General features: G+C 41.0%; 1 protein-coding gene across 1 annotated transcript in view; it reads left to right on the top strand.

The window, feature by feature from the left end:
* Positions 1–18044, top strand: part of MIPOL1 (mirror-image polydactyly 1) — a gene marked incomplete at its 5' end in the record, with an annotated part of 132295 nt that overhangs the window by 70534 nt on the left and 43717 nt on the right. Inside the window, one exon of the mRNA XM_010131096.1 lies at positions 14636–14730. Within this exon, the coding sequence (XP_010129398.1) occupies positions 14636–14730 (95 nt within the window). The remainder of the gene's footprint in view (positions 1–14635; positions 14731–18044) is intronic.

Here is an 18044-nt window from a genome sequence, read left to right on the forward strand (position 1 = left end):
CCTGCTGAAACTTTTGGGCCAGTTGATTTCTTTACATGTCCCTTAAAATGTTGGTGGCTCCTGTTAATTGCCCCAGTGTGTACTGATGAGCCCAGATCTGATTGTCAAGCTTCCCTACTTAAAGCTCAGAGAACAAGCTGCTTATGATGACCCAACAGAGACATAAAGGAGGTCTATGAAAGGGAGAGTATTCAACCAGCCTTAATCCTTGTTTTCAGCAAGGCAGTGTCTTTAAGTGCAGGCTAATTAGTGAATAGGCATGGTTGTAGATTCTTGTAGACACGTCTTTTGTTGGCTTGAGATGAACTGAGCAGCTAATAGAAATGGTTTAAAATCTCTGCTTTGCTTTTAATGCACTTTAATAAGGTACGGAGATGAGAAAATATAAATCAAAGCAGGAGCAAAAGTAAATTCAAATCATCCCACTACCTCTGTTGATATATTCCATTTAGATATTAGCAGTTATGCTCGGGGATATGCTGGCCCTGTGCTTCTAAAAGTATTTGTAACCTTTGGTGTGTATCAATACTAGAAAAGCATGGAGGTTTTTTTCCCCTGTTACAGTGATGTCTTATGCAAGTATTACTTTACATTTAAATGGTTAAAGTCATCACAAAGTGATTGATCAAGATAAACATAACTAGAATCTGACATTCTAGAGGGATGCCCCCCCTTCAATCATTTGTTTATCGTATCTTATTACATATTGTATCATAAAATTTCCCAACAGATAGGAATAACCATCTGCACAGACCAAAGAGTCATTCATGGTAAAATTGAATATGAGGAAAGGCCTACGGGGAAACTGAGTTAATGTCGAATGACATCTAGAGAAAACATTCCTTAAAGATGAGCAAGACAGTTGAAATATATACTAAGAGGATGAAAAAAAAATGTTCTGGGGTTTTTTTTCTCCTATTATTTGCATGTTGCTTGACCTTGACACTGCAGACAGGAAGCAGATGCAGCAACTTGCTGTGCTGCTCATTTTCTAAACTGAACCAGCAATTCCCCGGTATTGAAGAGCAGTGCCTTGGTTATTGAGGCACAGAACCTTTTCGCTGCCTTTTATCACCTGTCCGATCAATAGGAGGTAATTACTGCACAGCAGCTGCCTGGTGGCTTTGGAGAGCAGCAACTGTTCTCCTGGCCCAGCTGTTGGCTAATAAGGACAGTCAACACATCTGCTTCAACAGCTGGTAATTAACAAAAGCTTTAATTGCTGCAACTCGTTTAACAACAAACCTATGAGAGAGAGAGATGGGGAGGAATATTATTGACTCGGTGCTCTGCACTTTCCGTGACCAGTTTCTTTTTTCCACTTTGAACACCACTGCCTTTGTCTGATGCATTGAATGGCAGGAGAACACAATAAGTAATCCAGAGCTTAAGTTTTTCAGATCTTTGGTGTTTCTTATTGCAACATTTCTTTGCTAAATTGCAAGATAAAATGGATCAAAAGCATTTTGTGGGGGTTCGTACAACAGCTACAATGGGCAGCAGTGCGCAATCCAGCAGCCTCCAAAAGAAAGTAATGGGTTTCCCCATTTCTGTATGAGTTTGATAGCCCTGCACCCCCTCCCAAAGAAGGTGTCACTGTTCTGAAGGTGGTGGTTATCTGAAGAATCTTATTACTGCTGTCAGATCCTTCACAAAGTTTCTTGCACAGTGTTTTTTCCTGATGTTGGTCAGTTTTTTTAAAAAGTGCCAGGTGGCACCTTGGGCTGCACAAATATCTCACCATTTTGTCATTACAGAATTGGAGAGGGTTCTGCACAGAGCTTGTCTAAACATCTACATTTATCGCATCAGTCAGCAAACACACAAAGACATTTCTCATAATTAGACTTATTCTGTGTGTTATGCTTGTGTACAGCAAACGTATAATTAGAATAGTCATCACTAAATAGAGAAAATGCCTGTGTACAAATAGAGGGAAATGTTAATCCCGTGGAAGTCAACAGTGAACTTCTGTTGGCTTCAACGGGTCAGGATTTTCCTTACAAAACCAAATTTTCTTAAAAGCTGGAGGCAAATTTGGCATTCTTTATGCTACCTGTGAAAAGAAAGTGTTCAAGTAGTAGTGGAACTGTTGCCTGAAGTATTATGCAAGTCAGGCATGTGTTGCAGATTGTGTGAACGGCTGAGTCAATAAAAATTTCTAAGAAATAGTATTTAAAGTGGTATTTTGAAGTGGTAAACAGGCGATGAAAAAATTGTGATTCTTTGCTAAAAGTTAGTCCAGATCACTTGATTAAACTTGCCTCACTAACGTTTTGGCTGGCAAATGTTTCTGTACACTGAGTTCTTAATCGTCTGCTGGATATGTTGAAAGGTCTGTAAGAAATTCTACCCAAGTGCTCGCCATTGACAGAATACAGATTGCGTAATTAAAAATATTCTGGCAAGCCAAGTTCAGTTCAACAAGTGTTCAAGTGAAGAAATGTATAATAGGGACAGTAAAAAAGTGTAAGATGTGCTTTGAACAAATAAAAACAGAAGTGTTGACTAAAATTCTAACCATAAGACAGTAACTTGGAGAAGTGTTTATTGTTTAAGCTTAACAGAACGTGATTTTTGTACACAACAAGCTTTGGGGATTAAAATGGTTTCTTTTGTCTTGCTCTAAAAAGAGGAAATAAATACACCTTCTGCATTAGATTGTACCGAGGAGAATTGTTGAAGCATTTGGTAGATGGCAAAAATTATTCTCTGTTCAGTGGGCTATTTTTGTTTCATTCTGCAAGTTGTGATTTTAAAGAAAATTACTGTTGGTAACGTATCCCTCTGCTAATTCCCTTTCCTTCCTCTTCCTTCCTCTGAAAATCACAAGAATTACCAGATATGCAGCAACCTCCGTTTTTTCCAGTTGAAATGTAGTTGAGTCTGAGTGAGTTGCAACAGAAATTTAGACGTGTTCTGCCACTACGCCCTAAAACAGGTGGGAAATGAAAAGAATGCTTTTACCTAAGACAAGGATCTCATACAATCTGAACAGGCACACAGTAGAGGGAAATAAGATTACCTCATATAAAATTAGATTTCTAGCAGAAAGAACCAGAAACTTTTGAGTCCTGAATGAAAGTAACTCGCCTGTATCAACAGATGTCACCCAAGAGTATAGTGTCCAGACCAGTCTCTGGAAGTCTTCATCCCCTGCTGATGCAATAGGAGGTGCCATCCATTGAATCCTCTCCTGTACTTTTTCCATCAGACAGATGGTTCCTATAAAGTCTTAAATGTATGTTCTCACAAACACCTCTATTTGCTTTTACTTTAATTATAAATCGTTAGTCTGAGTTCTACCTGGGTGGAAAACATTGCAGTAAGATTGTGGAGAAAGCAAGATTTGGGGAGTTGTCCTGGTCAAAGTCGGCACCAGCTGTTCAGACTCAGTATGATTGGTCCATTTTACACATCTAGAATTGAACAGATTGAGAGCAAAACTGGTTTAAATTATCTGTTGAGGGTCCTTTCATCACAGCAGACATGACTGTAGCTTGTCCGCAGTGTCTCAGAAATTCACAGTCGTACGAGCTGCACGAGTGGCTCAGGGTGGTGAAGCCTGCAGCCAGCACCAGGAGCAGGCAAGCAGCTTGGTCATCTTCCCAAAATGGACCAGCTGGAGGAAGAGCCCAAACTGTCTTGCTCTATTGGCTGATGAGAACTTCATATATCAGAGGAGAAGTACTATTAACTGGCTTGCCAGATCCAAAGTTGGTTTGAGAATATCTTGGTAGTTAAGGTCCGGACATGCCGGTGTGGGGCATATACTCGTGGATTCTTTCTTATTTCTAATTTTTCTGCTAACAGATGAACATTTATTCAATAATGCTTTTGTCTTTACTGAAGTGTAACAGGTGCTGTTGAACTCAGCACTTTGTTTCTGAGTTTGTGTGTACAAAAATACCAGGTAAATTTGGGTACACCTGCTAATAGTTCATTTTCCTTAAGATGAAGACCACAAAGTGAAATAATAAATATTAACTCAAGCTTTTCCCTGCCTTTCCTTTCAAATCTTGGAGGAGTTATGGACCAAAGCAATCCCACTGAAGTCATTGGGACAACTCATTTTTAGAATACTGTACAGGCTTATGGCTTTTATGGAAGATGAGTAGTTTAATTTTGATCGTGGGGTTAGCCACTGCTACCTTCTGCAGAAGCACTGTCTGTCAAGAGGTAAGAGTCATTCTGTCTCATTGCCTGAAAGGTTGTAATTTGTTTAATTATCACTTAGCATCAGATAAAAGCTTTGTAGAGTAAATTCTTAACTCTTTTTTTGCTCAAATTACTGTCTTGTGTGCTTTTTTCTGCCACTGTTTTTAAGCATGGATGATTTCAGTGTATGTGTTTTCTTATGGAAAAGAGACTTACAAAACATTGCACAGTGTCTCAATCGGATGAAGTGTTGCAGTTGGACTAGTGTCATGCTGCAATCAGGGGTAAGGAACTGTAATGTGTGAATGTCTCGTAAGAGAGAAGCCAAAGGGTAACCAAGTGTGAACAGCAGTGGAAGGGGCTGGTCAGTGGTGAAAGGCAAGGACTTTGCTATAAGGAAGAGCCTGATACTGAGTTGGGTAGTGAAGTAAGGTTAGAGTTGAGTAGTGAAGTACAGTTAGAAAGATTTACCTGAGCAAGGGGTACTCCTGCATCCTTGAGGTGGAGCTGTAGGTGCCAGTCCAGAGTGCCTTCCAGCCTACTGGGAGTGAGAGAAGGAAACTGTCAGTCAAACTCATGTCAGGTTATTGAGCTCAGTCAAGTTTATTAAGCCATACTAGTTGACAGCACCAATTATCTGTACCTACTCTAGTAACTACAGTAGGGTCAGAGCATGGGCTTGCACAGGGGCATGCAATCATCTACACTTTTTGTTAGAAAACTCCCTGATCACTCTCTTCCCGATCCCCCAGACAACGCCTTTGAACAAGATTCTGTACCAGGGCCTATTCTGTTTGACAGTGTGGTGTCATCAGCCCTTCCTTTTAAGTGTGGACAGAAGAGGCTTTTGACATGGTCACCCAAGGCAGGTCATGCCGGTAGATCTCAAGTCTGGAGCATGGTTTCTGGCTGGTTCTTCTGGCAATAGGGAGGTGACTGCTGTGGTCAGCCTGGGGTCTGTTGGCAGAGCCTGAAAATGTACCAGGCAGAGAGCCCCAAAAGCACGCACATTTCCTGGCTGCAGCACAGATAAAACACGTCTGGCTGTAACACGAACTTTCTTCTGTTCTCCTGCCAGTTCAGTTCCACCCCAAACTGGATAGGACACTTTTGGGGCTGAGGGGAATGTTGATTTTATTGAATAGGGTCTTTGTTACCGCAGAGCTTCTGAGACAACATTACAACACCACCTTTTGGATCCTGTGCTGATGACTTGATGTTTGTGGCAGATCCTGACTTGATATTGTAAGTGGCCAAAGTCATTTGCATGGACAACGGCTTTGTCATGAGTGCTGACATTTGAAGCTTTCCCAGAGTAATCTGCCAGTAGGTCTCAGACTCCACCTAGAAGGCTTCTTTAGCTCGCTCTAGGTCTACACAGTCATTTCCTTCTTAATTTCCTCCAAGGAGATTGCCGGTAAAAATTGTTTATAGCGTGATAGTCTTTGTGGTGCATGTGAAGCAAGTCCCGTCACACAGCTGAGGGAAACGTCCCTGTTATTAAAGTAAACCAGAGAGATTTTTTTCTTCTTTCTTTTAAGCTTCTATTTGATAACCTGCTCTGCCTTTGAAGGGATGTGTCTGTTTTCTAGTCCAGTTACCTATGCAGCTGTGAAGGGGCACAAAAGGCATCCTGAGATACAGTATACACCATGCCCAAAACAATGTGCTTTATTTTGTTTTCGGATATGTTAAGTTTTTCCGTCTTGCTGATGTCTTTCCAGAATTGATTTGAAATTGCATTTTTCCCAACTGATTTTTAGATCAGAAATAAAGTGTGTGATGCCACCAAGGACAAACCTGAAATACTGAACATGGAGGAATGTGTCCTTTCCACACACCCACTGCTGTAAGCAGTCTTTAATCTGAGAAGTAAAGGAATTAACTTACTGTGGGTATTTTCATATAGATCCTAAAGCTGTAGCTACTATGCAAAATAACTGTTGCAAATGGATTTTTGTTTCTCTATTACAAAAAAGTCTTCTTGATTGTCTTTCAATTTTCTTTTCTCGGTGTGTGCATCATGGTTTAGTAGTGAGAAAGTATCTACTTATCCATATATGGAGACCTAACTACTTGCTAATGTTCCTCCAGCTTGTGCTCTTAATAAAATTCCTCCTACTAAAAGCATCTCTGCACATGACATTGTTTAAGTGCAAAACCCGATCCAGCTATGAATGTGTATTTTGCAGCTGTCACCCTTGAAGTTTTCAGGACTCTTTTTGTTGTCGCTAAGGTTATGTCTTGCCTGAAATAAGCTTTGCGGGATCTGTAGGTGGTTATCCACAGAGGAGCTATGTAGGATGGTATCTCTGTGGTTTTTAGCTGTTTACTCAAGCCATAAATGAGGACTTGACCCTGGGAAGTCAATTACGGTTTGGGGTCAACCTCACGGGGGCAGAATTCCAAATTAATCTTCCTCACTCCATGAATCATTCTTTACAATAAAATGGTTCCAGATATCAGTCTCTCACACTCATCACATGCCTTGGATTGTCCTTTGAACAGCTCATTTTTCCTGCAATTTTAATGTACTCTATTGAAATATGCCATATTCCAAGCATACCTGTATTAAAAAATAATACTGCAGATGATGAGGAAATTTCATATCAACAATGTATCCAAAGTTAGAAGAGGAATACTGCTGGTGCGGTGTGCTTCCCAGTGTGATATGACTATGCAGCACGAGAATGAGACGTTCACATATTGGGCGTAATAGTTCAGCTGGTGTTGCTTTAAAATAAAGAGTAGATATTAAGTTTGCCCTTATAATAAAAAGAAGATACGTACTTAGTCTGGTCAAAAATGCTGCTGGAACCTGTCATCGTCTTTGACAGAGCAGTAAAAAACTTTTTGGTGATTGTGCAACCAGGAAATAAATCAATCTGTGTGTATTTGTTGTGGCCTGTTGCTGTTATCTCGGTCACAACACAGCCTCTCACAGATGAATGACCATACAAGCAATATTCGTACAGCAGGGTCATGTGTTCTTACTGTGGAATTTGTTGATGTGATGAAGACAAGTCTAGACCTCAGGTAGCAGCATCGTTTACAGGCCTTCTGGAAAGCTCCCTAAAAATATTGAATTAGGGAGAGCAGAAAGATGGAGTTGGGAAAGGTGGCATTAGGTAGACTTGCAGCACAACACTTCTTGAAAATGATAATTCCATTTTGTCATAAAAGTGCGGTTATGGGGTTACCATTTTTAATTCCAGTAAGAGGAAAACATTAAGATGTTCTTTGTGAAGTAACTGAAAAAGATGCACCTATACATGCTAAAAAGCCAGTGTTGATGTGCCTTTTCCCACTTCCTCATTCAAGCCGGGCACTCTCAAATATCTTGATGGCTGGGCTGTGGCGTTAGTCTCCTATCCCACAATGCATTGTCTGTCTGAATCTGCTTTTCACATACTTAGCAATTTAATAAAAATATATTTGTGCCAGTCACAGAGAGAGGACGTAGACCAATAGAAGTCACTGGAAACATGGATAATTCACGTGACTTTAGAGCAAGGAAGTTAACACGAGAGACTGGGACTCAATGACAGATTTCTGCATCCAAAACAAATAACCCACTCAGGTGGCTGGGGAGGAGCTGTCTCTTCTGTCAGAAGCTCTGCCCGATGTTCCTCAGAAATATTTCTGTCTAAACCAATGTGTTTCCACAGGGTGTTATTGTTCCAGTGAAACAATGCTGTTTCTTTTAAAAAAAAGTTTCATTAACTGATACTTATTTTGACCAATGTTAGTATTAGATTGCGGAGTAAAATCTTAATATGGTTAATTGTTTGATCCTAATGCAAACTCAAAAAGGTCATGTTTGCTGTTGAGATCCCATTCCTTTGTGTCTGGAGGGAATGTCAACCTGGGTGTGGCTGTGGTGGGAGAAGGTGTAGCTTAAAGGCTGTACGAGTTCCCACCACCATTGTCACCCTGAAACTCTCTGCTACACAACCTTCAGCTCATTCTTCAGGGTAGTTTTTCTAGCTGTACCAATCCTCCCTAGCAGTGTAGATCCATCAAGGATCAGAAATACAGTTGCTTGATTTACTCTAAGTTGACAGGTTTAGTGAAAAATATTTCTATTAGAAAATTATCTGTTGAGAAACAACTTTTCATGAATTTCTAATTATTTCAGTTAGAACTTCAAACTTTTCCAACTTAAGTTTGTCTCCCAAAAGAGTAATGTAGTAAATATTTGAAACTACTCTTCAAACTTCAAGAATTCAACATGAAGTTTTAATTTTACACTATAAATTTGGACTTATTGTTAATTACGTATTTCATGGTGTCAGTAATCTATAACATCTACTGTAGTACAGTTCTAAATTTCACTTTTCATTTTTAAAATCGTTGAGGTCAGCTGATGCTTAAATGCAGGTTGAAACATTTTATCTCATTTTCTCGGTCAACGTGTCCCCTGTTTGTATTGTAATGAAACGGTTTTGACACGATAGCGCTGTGATTTAAAAAACAAGGGGGTCACTTAGTGCATTATTGCAGTGCTGGGCATTTTCAGTCCCCTCGTGTTAGCTGGAGTCTTTCTTGACCCTGAAAACCTCTGATCCCTAATTAATAAGTGCTTGTATTCTTTTCTAGATCAAAGCGTCACCTGCTTCTGTTGTTGGTGGAACAGTTTGATATGTTGACACTGATACAGAAAATAAGATGAGCTGTTGTAATCTGCACTAAGTACCAGCTGCTAATGTAAAAACAACAGAATGGTTAGAAGCTGGATGCCGTAATGTGTCACAACGTGACCTGCTCTGTCATGCCATAGGTACTTCTCGTATTGTCATGATGCGTAAAATGTAAAACCATGAAAAATAGTTTAAGATAAAAATATTTCTTCAATGTTTTTAAAACATTTTTTTGCAGACTTCTTTCCTTGCTTATTCAATCTAATTCAGAATGAAGGAAACTTTTGTTCCCCCTCCCTGCCTACTGCTGCCTTGAGAAGACGCCTGACCTCTTACTGTCTAGCTAGCCTAATACGAACAGAAACATGCTTCTGCCCCACAAGAAATGGCGACAGTTCTCAGCTGCCCATTTGTGGGCAGATTCCATTTCAGATTCCAGGTAACATAGACCAAAGGAGCAGAAAGACATCTTATTGCCATCTCTCCTTGTTATACAGCTGTGCCAAGTGTAAATGATGGCAGAAATGCCTTCAGAAGTCTTCAGACTTCTCACCCAGCCTTCTTCTAATCCATAGGAATATCTTGGGTCAGGAGAAAGCAAGCTGTTAGTGGTGGTTACTGAGTTCAGGAGTACTTAACGCGTTAACGGGTGTCTCAGCCAAGGTGGAGGAAAATGCTTCAGGTGGGAAGAGTGTTGGTTCTAAGTTAGTTATAATCTCAATAAGAATAAAGTAAGAATAAGTCTTGTACAAGAAGAGCACTTATTAAGCAAGAAAATTCTGTCTTAGGAAACAGAGACGAATGAAAATTGCCAGAGGGCTATTGGCCCTTGGAAAGGAAATTAAAACAAAAAATAGTGTAACAACTGTGATGAGAACAAGGAAAGAGGAAATGTGCCACTGCTCTGAGAATGGTCTGGAGATCGAGATAATCCGGATTAGGTCTGAAAGTGTGTGAGTTTTATTTTTTTTCTCTCAGCTTTGGGCAATGGTGATGTCACCTATAAGGACAGGGGTAAAGAAAAGGGAACGTATGGAAATGTGGTACGTCGTAGCTGTTGCGCAGATCATCGTGCTCAGGTTGGGATAATGGATGGTTTCCATCCCCAGTTCTGAAAGACCTGGTGCCCAACATTGCAGCAATGAGGGTAAAGTTCTTTACTAAATCCTATTAGGCTATGTATGGTGTAATATGATGGGAAATTAGCAGAGGCAGCATCTATATTTAGAAGGGCAAAAAAAGTAATTTTGATAATTGTAGACTGGTTAGTCTTTATTGTGAGGCTTCAGAGTAAATTTTGGAGGAAAATGTTTTTAAAAGATGGATCTGTCAGCAGTTAATCGAAGTACAACTTTCACCCAAATAAGATCATGCAAGAATTCTTCGTTGGTATGATAACTGGTTATTTAGACAAGGAGACTTGTGAAGTGTGAGCTGACACACAAGCTTATATGTTGTACCACATGGAAAATTATTAATTACAGCGGAGAATGTGTAGATTGTTATTTTACAAGCAGGCACAAGCTTAATGTGGGAAATGCTGCTTGCTGTTCGCTGGGTTCGCCTATCATCTCTTGTTTGGGAGGATGGGCACATTGAGCTCATGGCTGTCTGCAAAATGTCATGTACCCATGAAGGAGATGAGGGATTAGTCAAAGGCAATAAGGAACTAGTTAGCAGGAAGGCAACAGCAAACAGCTTTGAAAGGAGAAACGTTAAGCTCTAAGGATTTCACTAGTGGAATTTCTCTCCAGTTTCTCACCAATTGGTGCTGAACCAGTTTTATTTAATGCTGTCATGGAGAACCTTTGGCATGAAGAGCAACAGCGTGCTGACAAAATTGCTTGATGACGCAGAGCTGAGAGATGTTAATAATACAACATGGAGATATTATTGGTAGAAGTAAGTTCAAGCCGTCTTGCAGAAAGATTGGAATGGCCTCAAGAACTGGAAAAATAAAAGTGGTGAGGTGAAATTCAATGGTACCAAGCGTGAAGTATCATCGTTTCCAGTTGAATAAGAATTTCTACCATCAGCTGCGTAATACCAGTGGGTAGGAGAACAGACAGACAGATACCAGAGGGTGACTGTAAGCAAAACAGATGCAGGGGTGTTATCAGGGAAGATGTGTCCCCTGGGGTTAGGGCGTACTGCTCGCAGAGTACTGATGAGCAATGGGTTTGAATTGATCAGGGGAACGGAGATGGAACAGAAAAGGTTGTTTAGCCTGTGTAAGGAAGGAAAAATATGTGTTGGCTATAAATATATATAGGTAGAGATACTGTATGCTCTCTATAAATGCATGAGGAAAAAAATTAGTTAAATGTTAAGGCTCTGAAACTTTGCTACTCAAGTTCATTGAATGTTGTTTTCCTTCTGCTGGATGTTGAAAAAATTATAAAAGCTATCCGTCACCCACAGAGAACCCGACAGAGTAGGATGCTGTGTATTCTTACCTCTTTCGATTTAGAGAGTGCTTGTGTTTGCACTGGAGGACATAAGAAAAGATAAAAACTAGTTTTATCCTCTGTTTTCCTTTGCTTAAGTCTGGTATTTTCTAGCCTTTGGGTTAAGAAAACGTAGCGTTGCTCATGTAAATATTTTGAAACAAAAGCAACAGCAAAAGGATCAGTAATGAGATTTTCTTAGTCAAGATCTGGTTAAGTTTGATAGGTAGTAATTAGCTTTTAGATAATTAGAAAACTTACATTTTCAACAAGTAAATGTTTGCTAAAATGCAAAATGGAAGAAACGTAGAAATAAGAATTCTCTTTTGCAGGTACGTGGCATGGGGGACAGAGAAGAGGGGAGGATCTATCCACATTAAGCCAAATATGAAAGCATAGGAACTTGTGGGCAAAACAAACCTGTGTTTAACCCTTTCAGAGTACTGTTGAGTGATGGGTTTGTATTCCTCAGGAGAATGGAGAGGTTACAGAAAAGGTTGGTTAGCCTATATGAGGAAGGAAAAATTTATGCTCTCTATAAATATAACCTTTCAGGTTATAAATAACCTTTCAGGGTTAAACAGAAACTTCACTGAGGGTAACCCTTGTGCCAAAGTGGTAACCAACCACAGCTCTGAGTTGACCTTTTTAGGGAAAACCTCCACCAGAGGTTTTCTTCTTGTTGCTCCTCCTTTACCTTCCGAAACAACTGCTTCAAAACTGATCTATTTCTGTGAAGAGTCCTGATTTCCACAGCTTGTCATTTTCCAAAGGAATAATATTTTGCTAAAAAGCTCCCAAGCAGCTATTGTTATTGCTAGAGGTGAGCATGAGGATTTTTGCCATGCACACTATGGATGGATTTCAATATACATCATAGGAGTCGTCCAAATGTTTTATAGTAGTGCAGCCACCATTACTTTAGTTAAGAATTTCACTTTGTGATGGGCACTATTTTGCTTTCCTCCTCCTAGAGAAGACAGCTGTCATTTGGGAGGATATTTCAGCCATTTATTTGTGTCTACCACTCCTCAGGCCTGTGAATGATGGGTCATCTTGTCACCTGGCTTCATGCTGTGCGCAAAAAATCCTGTGCTTGAATTGTTGTCGATCTCATGCAGCTCCCAAGTCTCAACCCCACTCTGTGCTCCCTGTAGCTGTGGGTTTTTTTAAATTCAAAGCACCTGATTCTGCTGTTTATTTTTATTGGTGCAAACCCAGTCAAATTGGTGTGGTTTTCTCTGCTATAAAAACTGATGTAAATAAGAGTCTTCAGACTCCAGTGCCTTCTGACTTTTGTCCTGAAAAGCAAGTGGAACGTGAGGTGTATTTTTTATGATAGTTCTCCACAGAGACTAGCCGTTAATCTCTCCGTGAGTAGGTGTGTCAGCTGCAAACATTTCCTTCCAGTCTACCATTTCAATCACACTTCACAGTACACTGAAAATTGGCAAGGATGTTAATTATTGGCCTCTAGAACAAACCACCTACTTTGATTCAAGCGTGTTTCCCAGTTTTTAAGAATGTTGTTTCACCTACAGAGCAGTATAATTACAGAAAATAGCTTGGTTTGGCTAACATCCGTGTGTTCTGCGAGTTCTGCTTGCAAGGCAGCAAGCAGCACTGGGCAAGAGGCTCACCTGCAGAGGATTTTAACCTCTTGCTGGCAGGAGTTAGGGCTTGCCAGCATCCAGTCCATTGTTTCCAGTATCAGAAGCTCTAAACCACTGTCACTCAAGCTTAAACATTAACACTTTCTGCTTTTAAAGGTGAAGGAATCCTCCATATATTTAGGAAGTTTGTTTTTATTCTCCAAGGAACTTCCTGTTTAAATTTTATGAATGTCTGTTACAGGAGCAATTACAGCGGTAAGTCCTGCACCCGGGCAATGCAAAACCCTGGGTGCGACGTGACGCACCGAGCAGCACGGAGCAGAGACTGGTCATGTAGCCACATTTGTGCAATGCAGCGTTTGATAAAATTTTCCAGGAGTCAGCCATGTATCCAGGACATGATTAATCAGCCAGCAGAATAAATTGCCCATAGATGACGGGGAGTTGACAGTAAACAGTAGAACACCTGCCTTGAAGACTTACAGTCTTAACAGACAAACAGGAAACAGAAGCAAGTGGGAGCCCTGGTTTAGGAGAGAGATTTTGAGGTGTACATGGTTATACAGTGAGCTTGGCAAAGCTGGAGGCTGAACTCTTTGAATTTCCCTTCATGTGTTCGTAACCCATGTAACAGGTTTTTAATTTACCAAGGAACTTTTCCGCCACGCTGTCCTGAAGAGTTGGCAGAATCCACACTGTTTCTCACACATGTGCCTTTTGGTTTGGGGCTCTACAATTTGTACAATTAATAATTTACAACATGAATTAAAAACATTGGAAAGGAGCCCAATGCTCAGGCTCATGTGTCAAAGAATCGCTGTGCGAGCCCGGTCTTATTTGTTGTTACAACAATTAATCATCTGCTGTTTTTAAGGTAATTTATATGGTACCTGGCCCTCAAGGGAGTCCTGCAGTGCTATTGAAGCTGGGCATTTTTAAATTAATGGTGATTAAGCTATAGAGCCATATTAAATGAGTACTTACACGAGTACGTATTTCTACCTCCTCTTTAACCGTAAGGCCGTGTCGGGGCTGGCTACCTTCCTGGCTTACAAGCCACATGCTGCAATTTCCATAATGGCTGTGAGTCACAAGCCCTTTGCAGCACGGTGTGAATAAACAACGAGACAGGAGACATCCGGCAGGATTCACAGGTGGGAGACGACAGCGATTGCTCAGGGATTCCACAATAAACCAGATCCTGGGTGAGAATGCACCCAGACCCCAGAGCAGGGCTCCACAGCCCTCGCTGGCTCGTCACCTGCCACGGCTCAGGGTGCGGGTTATCCGGCAGCAGTCCTGTCAGGAATGTCAGCCAGTGCTCCCGCCACAGGAGCTGTGCTTAACAGCCAGAGAGCCACGTGCAGACCAAGAGTCAGCCGTCAGTAGCTGGCGGCTGAGTGCCTCGCTCCACTCCATGTGTTGGTCAACAGTTTTGCACTACAGGTGCGTTATATCAGTATGGGGTCTGTTTGCTGATAAACACTTGGCCGAGCTGAAGAGGTCTAACCATAGCCAGAAAGTTTACCATATACATGAGGGAGACATTCAAAACATCATCCTGCTGTGAAAAAAAAAAACCTAGGAACATTTACAATGCTGGAACAAGAAAGCATTTTTCATAAGAATTAAGTAGGCAGTGTTACAACACAGTACAATTTTATATATGTAATTATGATAAAGCAGGGCTGAAGTGAGCACACAAAGGATCGTTGTGTTTTCAAAGCAACGTGGATGCTCTGAATATGTTGTTTATTGTTCGTTTATCGTTTCACAGGCAGAGCTGGTAGCCTTGCGACAAGAAAAAGAGGCTGCTCTTCAACGGTGCAAAAAATTAGAAGAAGAAATCCAGGCATTGCGTGTTTATTACAGGTAAAATAATTAATACCAATATAAATCGGTGACTCATAGGGGAAATTTTCTGTACTGTGTCTGACTGTGAGTGAGGAAATGGCCTTATCAAACAGGTATTTGTTGGAAATGTGAATACATCCATGAATCAAGGCCTGCATTTCTGCTTTACTGCTCACCAACCACCTCTTTGAAATAGAAGTCCTTCTCTTATAGCCTGCATTTTCTGTTAGTTTCTCCTAAGGGAAGGGGTAGGTGCCTGGCAGTTGATTCTCATAAAAATGCAAAAGCTGGGTAATAGCAACACGTTCACTTAACACCACAAGGACAAAAGAACCGGTTGACATAAGGGCTTGTTTCTTCCCCGATGCTGGCACGTGCCTAACTTAATCAACATAGATTTTTAAAATAATAAAATCTGTAATTCTAAAAGAAAATCCCTTTTCTTTTTCAACCCCCCTATAGTACGTATGTCTTAATATCTATTTTTTAATTCCCTGCGATCTGTAGCAGTATGTAAAATGAGAGAAATAGCCATTCCCTCATTAATTTAGGTGGGCTGCCCTGAACATTTGCATAGATCAGTGGGTTTTAGTCCCTAAGGAAAAGCTCTGTGTGGTCCAATGAAGGAGTTAGGTTGTTTTATGGAGTGATGTTGGGTTACAGCTCTCATTTCATCCTGACCTCCTGTGTGAGAGGGGATACAGAGCTGCCAGCAGGTTAAAGGCAGGAGAACTGGCATCAACACAGCAGAAAATTGTGACTCTGAAGGCTGAATGTCTGTGATGAGGGATGTGGGCTGCAGAGGTAAATAATAAATGTAGTGTGAATATTATGTTCATTGGAAATGAAGAGGACTAGTTAGGTATGACTAAAAAGTATTTGAAGGAGCAGGACTGTGTGTGTTTTCAGTGTTTCAGCAGTTACAAGTGAAAAATGCTTGGCTTTCTAGAGGTTTTTTGAGTTTCCCCTTCTCATTAAGTTTATTAAAACCTTGGAGGGAAGTTTCAAAACCAACTTTTGTTCCTAAATCTCATAGGCATTTATTTAAAGCCTGTTAATAGTGAATAGAAACCCCAAGCAATTTGCGATTATTGCTTTTAATGAATTTGGTCAGTATTTAGTGTGTGCACAAATTATGGTATGTTTTACCAAGCTAGAAAGAATTTATTATCGTGCCCCTATTACTCACTTACATGGGTTTTGTAGAATAATTTAAAAACTGCAATGCAGTTTTTGAATTGATATTTCAGAAATTAAGTTTGCTCATGTTTGTCTCTGCACATTGCAGGAGATTTTTCATTGACTTTTTAGTTATATTTTCGACTTGGCTTACCAAGTTTGCACTAACATACAGCATTTAACAAGTGTTTTAGGCAGCAGCTGCAGTTTACTCATGTAAATGCTTTAAATCTTAAAAATGTTGGCAATAATGACTTGCAGGAACCACCATTAGAATGTTCCATGATCTTAACTTGCAGCCCTTAATTTGAACAGGCAAAATTTCACTGTAAGTTTGGTGATGGCATTTGCAAGATTTAACCATAAGGTGTGGAAATGCTCACCTGAATATCCCCTGGGGCAAGAATTATTGCATCACTACTAAGTTATACAAGTTACACACTAATTCAGAACGTCAAAAGTGAAAGATTTTTATCTCCTGTCTCACTGTCCTCAAGGATGTTTTTTTTCTAATGAGTTCTGAAGTGGACCCACAGACTCACAGATTGATTAAGCTTGACAAGGAGGTCATCTCATCCAACCCCCCTGCTCGAGCAGGGCCTCCTGGAGCAGTTGGGCAACCTGTTGTAGTGTCTCACCTCCCTCACAGTGAAGAATTTCTTCCTAATATCTAACCTAAATCTACCTTCTTTCAGTTTAAAGCCATTATCCCTTGTCCTGTCGCTACATGCACTTGTAAAAAGTCCCTCCCCAGCTTTCCAGTACGCCCCTTTAAGTACTGGAAGGCTGCTATAAGGTCTCCCTTGAGCCTTCCCTTCTCTAGGCTGAACAACCGCAACTCTCTCAGCCTATCTTCCTAGGAGAGGTACTTCAGCCCTCTGATCATCTTCTTGGCCCTCCTTTGAACACAATCCAACAGGTCCATGTTGGGAGCCCCAGAGCTGGACCTAGCACTGCAGGGTGTGGGTCTCACCAGAGCAAAGCGGCAGAATCCCCTCCCTCAACCTGCTGGCCACGCTGCTTTTGATGCAGCCGAGGGTATGGTTGGCATTCTGGACTGCAAGCACACATTGCCAGGTCATGTTGAGCTTCTCATCAGCAAACACCCCCAAGTCCTTCTCCTCAGAGCTGCTCTCAATCTGCTCTCTGCCCAGCCTGTATTTATGCTTGGGATTGCCCCAATCTGTGTACAGGATCTTGCACTTGGCCTTGTTGAACTTAGTAATGTTTGCATGGGCCCACCTCTCAAGCCCTACAAGATCTCTCTGGATGGCATCCATTCCCTCCGGTGTACTGACCGCACTACATATCTTGGTGTTGTTGGCGAACTTGCTGAGTGTGCACTCAATCTCACTGTCTGTGTCACTGAACAAAGATGTTAAATGGTGCCAGTCCCAATACCAGTCCCTGAGGAACACCACTCGTCACTGATCTCCACTTCGACATTGAGACATTCACCACAACTCTTTGAGTGTGACCAGCCAGCCAGTTCCTTATCCACCAGGCGGTACAACTGTCAAAACTGTGTCTCTCCAGTTTAGAGACAAGGATGTTGTGCAGGACAGCGTTGAATGCTTTGCACAAGCCCAGGTAGATCATGTCAGTTGCTCTTCCCTTATCCACCAAAGCTGTAACCCTGTCATAGAAGAAGACAGTTGGTAACACTTTGAGAGGGAGGCTGGTTGGACTAGATACCTCTCACTGTCACTTCCAACCTGAATTATTCTACAGTTCTTTGATCTGGTAGCTGCTGCTGTTTGAAGCCGTTCAATTTTTTTCTCTCAACTGTGATGCAAATGAAGCAAAAAGTGAATCTTAGCTGAAAGAGGAGTTTCATGGAAGGCCTGAAAGATCCAGAACAAAATTGAAGCGAGGCTTTGAAGGATAAATGATGAAACATTGATTTGCATCTGAATTTTTGATTTTCTGAGAAGAAAACACATCCCAAAACAATTCCAGCCTTCTTTAAAAGGAAATAGAAGTGAAAAGGAGGAAAAAGTAAAGGAGGAAGAATCTGATTCAGACACAGAAGGGAGAGGAAGTTGGCTCCAAAGGAAGTCGGGCAGGTTCGCTGCTTCTGTTTGTTGTTCTTGTGTTGTTTCTGTCACGTCTTGGAAGAAAAATAGCATTTTCTGGAGAGTAACCTAAATATA

Source organism: Buceros rhinoceros, unplaced genomic scaffold, assembly GCF_000710305.1.
Source record: "Buceros rhinoceros silvestris isolate BGI_N320 unplaced genomic scaffold, ASM71030v1 scaffold12752, whole genome shotgun sequence".
Classification (NCBI taxonomy): Eukaryota; Metazoa; Chordata; class Aves; order Bucerotiformes; family Bucerotidae; genus Buceros; species Buceros rhinoceros.